The sequence below is a fragment of the Medicago sativa genome, chromosome 8, assembly GCF_051527215.1.
Source record: "Medicago sativa cultivar Bolivia chromosome 8, Bolivia_mono, whole genome shotgun sequence".
In the NCBI taxonomy this organism is placed as follows: Eukaryota; Viridiplantae; Streptophyta; class Magnoliopsida; order Fabales; family Fabaceae; genus Medicago; species Medicago sativa.
The window spans coordinates 38,181,565-38,189,696 of record NC_140756.1 but is presented as its reverse complement, the minus strand read 5'-3'; the positions used below and the strand labels follow the sequence as shown (position 1 = coordinate 38,189,696).

The 8,132-nt window shown below is 34.7% G+C and overlaps 1 protein-coding gene across 4 annotated transcripts; it reads right to left on the bottom strand.

Moving 5' to 3' along the window:
* Positions 1-1,110: 1,110 nt before the first annotated feature.
* Positions 1,111-6,290, bottom strand: LOC146898951 (uncharacterized). Of its 4 annotated transcripts, none has more exons than XM_085735988.1 (7): positions 5,620-6,290; positions 4,744-4,965; positions 3,495-3,576; positions 2,775-3,105; positions 2,073-2,348; positions 1,890-1,997; positions 1,111-1,809 (listed from the first exon to the last, which is right to left on the bottom strand). In XM_085735988.1, the coding sequence occupies exons 5-7, from the start codon at positions 2,160-2,162 to the stop codon at positions 1,399-1,401; spliced, it is 609 nt and encodes a 202-aa protein (XP_085592114.1). In that variant the 5' UTR covers positions 2,163-2,348; positions 2,775-3,105; positions 3,495-3,576; positions 4,744-4,965; positions 5,620-6,290; the 3' UTR covers positions 1,111-1,398. The 4 variants fall into 4 exon arrangements, with proteins under 4 accessions (XP_085592114.1, XP_085592110.1, XP_085592113.1 ...); XM_085735984.1 differs by lacking the exon at positions 5,620-6,290 and adding an exon at positions 5,071-5,200; XM_085735987.1 differs by lacking the exons at positions 2,775-3,105; positions 5,620-6,290 and adding an exon at positions 5,071-5,200.
* Between the last annotated feature and the right edge of the window lie 1,842 nt (positions 6,291-8,132).

Genomic DNA, 8,132 nt, shown 5'->3' with positions numbered 1-8,132 from the left:
CAATGTGTACAACGAGATCGGTAACAACAGTAGTTAATTGAGGCATAGAGGTATTCGTAGCAGCGAAAGTCGTTGTAGGAATAGGTCCTTGATTAGCAACGCCAGAAATACCAGCCGCTGTATTGGGATCATAGAAAGCCAAGAGTCCATAAGGGCGACCATTGGGCATAACAAATCGAGCATCAGACATCACAGTAGATAGTGGGATAGATGGAACCACTTCAGTAGAAGCTGGGACAGATGTGGCTGGTTGTTCTTGTGCAGCCATCAGAGTAGACATAGTGTCATGAGCCTTAGCCAAGTCCTCTTTCATAGCAGCCAATTCGGCACGAAGCTATGCATTTTCTTCTTCAAAGTTAGCCATGTTTCTTCTCTTGTACAATCTTGTCTGATGAATTCTAGCTGGTTGGTAAACTTTACGAGCACGAGCCACTTTTTAGACTGCGGCAGAAGAACGAGGATGCAATGAGCACGAGAGAAGTCTTTTGTGACCAATGAATGCATATGATGCATGAAATGTGTAAATGCATATGCAAAAAGACTCTTTTTTATGTTATCGAAGGGTTTTAGACAAAGTAGGAACCGGGTTGTTGGAATGGAAGATCATAATAGCATTTATATCCACGAAGCCATCAAGATTTGGAAAGAGAATAAGCCCGTAGATGAGTAGTGCAAGACACTACTAAAAAAATTGGGAATAGAGACGGGCAAAATTCGTCTCTAAAATGAAAAAAATCTGTCTCTATACGTGTTAGAGACGGAATCAGAGACGGAACAAGGTCTGTCGTTGTTTTCGTCGTCTCTAAACACTGTAGAGACGGATTTTCATTTTCCGTGGCTGATCAGAGACGGAATAAATCCGTCTCTAACAAATAGAATCCGTCACCCACACTTTTCTGAAAGTTAAGCAGATTCCGTCTCTACAGAGACGGAAAATACCGTCTCCAATATAAAAAAACCGTCTCTAAAATTGTCACAAAGGTTAAAATTTCCGTCTCTATTAATTAATATTCCGTCTCAACAGAGACAAATTGAAATTCCGTCTCTAAAATGTATTTTTTTTATAATATATTTGCCTCAATATTCTCCATGTTTAGTGCTAAAACAATGTTTAAAATATTACTACATTTAACTCTAACTCTCAAGAATGTCAATAATATTTTGATACCCATCAAGTTAGGAGAAGGGACAAAGTACAGTCATAAAAACAAAACATCACCACATAATATCAAAATATTAAAGGTAACCAAACTAAAGATTATCATCAATCTACCCAGTAGTTACCAAGATAAGTTTACCATCAATCCACTTAGTAGTTACCAACATAAAGTTGTCTAAAATATAAAAGACCATGATATGTTTGATCTAACAAAAGATACCAAAATAAAAGTGACCAAGCTAAAGCTCATCTAACTCGTTGTTACCATTATCGCCTTCTCCTTCCGGCTGAATTGAAGTGTTCATATTAGGCAAAATATTCCCAATCATTTGCTCCAAGCGCTCCATCTTCAGTTTTAGCGTTTCTTGTTCAAGATTTTTCTTTTCAAGTTCAGCAGTTAGTGCTTCAATCTTAGCCTCCATAGCAGCAACTTTTTTCGAAGAATCTACATCGGTAGAAATTGAAGGTGATGGTCTCAAAGACTCTTTGACAACAACAGCTTGAGATCCTAATCCAAATATGCGCCCCTTCTTGTTAATGCCTCCAACAATTTCCATATAAATATCATTGTCAATTTCTTCAGTAGGTTGTTGACTACTAATCTCACCACTTTGAGAGTGTTTCTCAAACGTTTGAGTTTGGTACATTTCCTGTAAAAAAGAGTTACTATTAGTAATATAATTTAGATTTATGAAAGATAAAATAAAATAAAAAACAAGTGTATACATACAGCTATCTTAGCTTGTGTTTCATTAAACCACCCATCTGGTTTCCCTTTTGGTCTATGAACTTTGTCGTAAATCTCAAACCATGTTGGTTCCCTATCCAATTCCACTCTCTAAAACATAACCAACAAACAACAAATTAGTATGAACATATTTACATTGTAATTTAAACAAAAAGAATCACCAACCATTCTTTTTCTATGCACTCTAGCAGATATGGATCCTCCACTATGCACATTGTGTCCAACTTTAGACTGCCTATTTTGTTTATTAGTCATAGAATTTTTTTGCCATTTCTCTTCTTCCCATTTAACCTCCAACTGTTTCAAGTTGTCACCAATCCATTCACCTTTATCATAACCACTACGCACCTTGAACAGGGCATTTTTTAATGCCAAAGACCCCCTACTATTAAAGCTCTTTTTAATGTTAGCTTCATCATTTGCAAGCCACTTGAATTTAGCCTACAAACAAAAAAAATGTCATGAAGCTATGTATTTGAAAAGGTAAATCAACTTTCAACCTAAGTAACAATGAAGCTTCATATTTCATATCATATAAATCAAATAGGTTAAAAGAGCAGCAATTCCAATAGGATCATGTTGCACATATAAATAACTATATTTTCCTATTTATATAACTTTCCTCTGCTTGTATATCCCCTATGCTACCAAATACTATCAGATTTTTTTTTTTGAACAATGTACTATCATATTATTATACAAAGTACTAACACAAAAATGCATGACTCCAACTATAAGATATCATAATTTCACAATATTCATTGGCAAAGAAACAATTGTTTAAACCTATTTATGTAACTACATTTGTTAGTATATTTCCTATTCTACATGATAGGAAATTTTAAACAACATATATCAAAAAAATACCTTAAAATCATTAAACCAAAGCAACTAATACGAGTTGTTTGAAACCACTAGCATAACCGAACGCCTTTGTTCACCGTGGCTACTCCAGTAATAGTAATCCTCCTTAAATCCCTTCATACAAAGATGTTTCATGACATCGTCAACTAACTGAGGCTTTCTACACTTGCATATTTTACATGGGCATCTCAACTTTCCCACTTTTTTGAAATCATCTTGTGCACAAGCAAACTCAACAAACTCACAAACCCCGACCAAAAACTTATCTGTAACTCTACTATTATCAGGACGCATCCTATTATCCATCCACTTGCGATGTTCAGGAATCTCCATTCTATATTGAAAAATTGGTAGCATGTTAATTATAATAGTTAATAGATTTGTGTTTTTATTTCTCATATTGATATATAATAGCAAGGGGATACAAGAAAATAAAATAGAAAAGCATTCAAATTCAAAACTTCAATAAGAATTGAACAAAATATTTAGTGCTAATTAATAACAAAAATCAAAAACATAAAACTGAAAGAAAATAAAAAGGTAGTAAATAGGAACATAATACTTAGTAGATAATTTCCAGCTTTCATAACACAATAGTTCTGTCTAAAATTATTAGCATTTGGTTTCATCTTAATTTTAAGGTGAAAATCAGGTAATCCACATCCAGTAAAACATGGAAGCTGCAATCTAATAACAAATAAAATCTCATTTAAGGTTCATTACCTGTCTGAAAAGAATAACAGGCTCTTATGGCTCAGATCTGACAAGATCCTCTATAGATTTTGTGTAATTGGAAATCAAATCTCTAAAATAGAAGAAAACAGCATGTATTTAGAATCTATGAACATAACCAAACAGAAATATCTAATACAATTTTTACAGACCTTCGTTGATTTTTACAGAATCTATGAAAACATATGAAGTTGTAAAATTACCACAAAGTAAAGGAATTATGAATAAACTGAAATTCACATAGGAAAAACATTACAATTTTTTTTTTTTGAAAAGAGTATCTAAGAAACTAAAATGACATAATACACATGAAATAGGGAGAAGCCTTGATCCCATAACACCATTATCCTGTACAACACAGACACGATACAACACTAACACGTCGACGCCGATAATAATTTGAGAAAACACGTTGACACCGATAATAATTTGAAAAAATGACAATTGAATGCAATCATTCTGAGATTTTGTACATACAGTATACTTGCGTTCAAACAACTTTAAAGAAAATGTTGAACAATAATCTTTGAAAAGACTAATGGTTTGAATATGCAGAACCTATAATACAAAAAGAAGCAAAGAATTAGCAAATAATAAAACCCAAAAAAGAAGACCAATTTAGGCTCTCTAATCAAAGGCAATCAGTGGATAATGTTATGCCCAACTCAACTACATTCATCACTATTTGTTTATATTAAACTAAATTATACAAAAGGTAAAAGAATTTTTATAAAACAAAAGAAGTATAGTTTCAATTCATCTATGATGTACAATAACTAATTACTACCAAAGAATAGAAAAACCATTTTTGTTAGATTAGACAATTGTGCTAACTTCGATAGTCCAACAGTGAGAATCGATTTAATGATAATTACAGCAATCCAAGATACCAATGATCAATTAGAATTATATATTAGATGGGTGTACACTAGGTGTGACTAAAGCAAGTTAATTGCAGAAAAGAAAATAAAACAGAATCCAACATATATTAAGTAAAGTTCCTTATAAAAACATATATTAATCATGCTAGCATACATTACTTGTAGCAATATGAATAGGCATTGATCAGCCAAATGAGTGTCAATCATTATATACAATGTAAGTTTTATTGTGATAGTCTTTTGAACCTGACCCTCAACTTTGAGGATAATAATGTTTTTATAACATGTCAATCACAAAAAACCAATATATACAAGTTTAACTAGTAGCAGGGAAAGAAAAAACAAAAGTAAATGTGTACCTTGAAGCCCCCCTTTCCACATTGTGTTCAAGTAAGTCAAACCAGAGACAAGGTTGTGCATGACACTAAATTGTAGCTTAAGCTGATAGCGAGATCCCTCCCTTAGAGTGAATAGCGTACGGCCATTCTGATTTTCTTCCACAGGCAAAGGTGTAACTATTTCACCGAAATCCTCGGACAGAATTCCAATGGAGTGGAATTTTACTTCAGGATCCAATTGACCTATCAAAGGAAAAAAAACAACTTAAATAAACCCAAGCGAAAATCGTTATTGTTATACAGCGCAAACAATCAAGGATCATAGACAGACAAAGTCCTTAAACAAACCATCTAAATCACTTTCCAAGGAACCCAAAAGCTTCTCCTTCCACCTCCTTAGGCTTTCATCCTCATGCAAAACACAATTAACCTCAGATTCATACAAAATAATCATTATTTCGGTACATTATTAGTAGAAGTTACTTTATCAACCAATAATGTAATCAACCTATAAGAAACCAGTTGAATATCATTATATACTGCATTATTAATTCAAGAAAAATTCAATGCGCTGGTCTCAATCAAAGCAAAATAAAACTCAATAAGACATTGTGAACTATACAGCCAAGGCTACTTGTAATGCAAAAACATAAAAAGTAATGATTTGAAACCCTTTGAAAATAGTTGAGCTATTTTGCATAAAGCTTGCAACCATTTCATTTTATTTGGGCATTCAATTGAAAATAATTCAGAAAAAACCAAGAAAAATACAATATTTCCTCAAACCCACGATTTTTTGGTAGAATACAAAAAATCTTACTTACAAACTTCACATAAGAAATTAAGCAACAAAAAACATGAAGGAAAAAAAGTTGAAATTGATAAACATTAAATTACCTAAGATTTTTTACAAAGAATCTCCAATTGGTATCTGGTTTGCCTTTGTAACCCGAAATTGGAATTAGGGTTTGGAATTGGGAATAAGAGAAATTGATGGAAGTGAGCTGTTGGTAATTGAGAAGAAGGATGAATTGGGGTTGTTGGTAACATGGTTTGGAATTGAGAATAAGAAGAATTGATGGAGGTGAGCTATTGGAAGGAAGAATCGATGGAGGTGAGAACAATGAAGCAAAGGGGAGAACAAAGAACACGTGAAGTGTGAATAAGAGCTATTCTTTGTTGTTATTATTATGTTTGAAGGAAATTATTATTATTATATTATTATTATTATTATTATTATTAAATAAAAAATAAAAAGAGCACACCAAAGTTATGAGCTGGGCGGACTCCTTAAAAAAAGTGGGCGGGTAATGAAATATTTTGGTTGGAAAAATGAAAAATTTGTTAGAGACGGAATTCAGAGACGGAAATATTCGGAGACAGGCAATTTCCGTCTCTGATAAAAGTTTGACTATTTAAATAACTACTTGACCATTTAGAGACGGACACAGAGACGGAAAACATCAGATACGGAAAAAAATTGTCTCTAATTTCCGTCTCTAAATCTCCTTTTATATCACCAATTAAAAACTAGTCATTTAGAGACGGATTCAAAGACGGAATATTTTTATGACGGAAATTTCCGTCTCTAAAACCGTAACAAATAAATAAAGTATAATTTTCGTCTCCTAATGCTTTTTTCCGTCTCCAATTCCGTCTCTGTTAGAGACAAATCTAATTCCGTCTCTAAATTCCGTCGGTATTTCAGCTTTTTCTAGTAGTGAGAATAGCCTTGAGGGTGTCTTGACAAGTGGTCTTGAGGTTGGCTTTCTCAAGTAGATACTTCGAAGTAAACCCTCGGATGTGAGCCTTGGTGACAAGATTCTTGGAGACATCGGTGGTCTTGAGATAGAGATCTTTAGCAATAATCAATGGACTAGGAGGATTCTCAAGTCCCGCGAAGGGTACCCCCTTAGCAATAGATAGATCCATCAAACAAGAATAAGCCTCGAGTGTGGGCACCAACTGAAAGTCGGGAAAAGTGAAGCACCGATAGTCCCGATCATAGAATTGCACTAGAGTGTGCACAAGTTTCTCATCCACATTAGTCTGGAGAAGAGTAAGTAAGGCCCCGTAACGATGTCGGAAACCAGTTGGATCCTCGATCTTGAGTGCCAAATCTCTCAAACTAGCCAAATCCACTTCCTTGAACTTGTAGGACTTAGTCTTCCCCATTCCTACAATGTTTACAAATTCAATTCGTCTAAGCCCTTCGATAAATGCATGGAAAAAGTTTATGCATGTATGCACGTATGCATGATTATGTTCAAGTACGGAGAAAACATGGTGGGCTGAGATTCAAAGTCAAGGAGTCATGGGTGGACATGATGTCCGGTGAATCTAGGGCTTTGGATAATAGTAACCGGGTTCTAAAAAGGTTCCCAAGTTGCAACCTCTCCGACGTATATCATGGTGCCACGAGACCAACACTCGCTCCATGATTATCCGTAAGAAGGTCTAACTTGAGTGTAGTATCGCGTGACGACTAAAACTCGAGACAACACTCGGTTTAGCCTCCGCATTACATCCTAGAAAATGGCCATGGATGGGTTTGGTTATCTAAGGTTCATAGCGTCATAGAACAATTAGAAGTAAAGTGCCTAAACGCGACAACACGCGCCGACAACATCACCCCCAAAATGCCTTAGCTATTTGGGATCGATCGCATAATCCAGAACACGAGGCAACCCCCAGAATGAATTGTCGATTATATCCCTCCTAAATCCTAAGTTCACTCAGCCCGGGTGTAGGACTTTTGATATTCTCACCCCACACGTTTGCAAGAATTTAAGCATTTATTCACATAAGAAAGCAAAAAGAAGCAAGTAAAAGCGAAAGCGCAAGCGTGGAAATAAAGACTAGGCGTAACTCTCGAATATCCCCAGTGAAGTCGCCAGCTGTTTTATCTTGGTTTTTCGGGTTTCAAACATTGATTAAGTTTGAACCTTTTGAACCTTTGATATCTCATTTTTTCTTGGGAAGGGAAAAATAAGAAAAACCCTCGAGAATCGAGGTCCGGGAGTTGGTTTTGCTATAGGAAGGTGTTAGGCACCTATAGCAACTATAGTATCCTATAGGAACCGTCTTTACTTTCTACGCGCGCGCTTTATTTTTAAATGCTATTTGAAAAGAATGATATTTACGCCTAAGAGTTTGCTAGGTTAAGAATTGGAGGGAGAAGAATGTGTTTGGATTTTTATTTTATTTGAATTGAAGGAATTTTGATTCCTTGCCTACGTACCCTTTTAAGGGATCAAATCCAGCGTAGTTCTCTTCCAAAAAATGTTTTTGTTTTTGTTGGTTGATTTTAAGTCTGAAAATTGGAATTTGAAAGAATGGAGATTGAGAGGCTTCATGAGCATTGGGATTTAAGAAAAAGTGGGGTTTGATTAGTGATTTTGGAAAAAAGT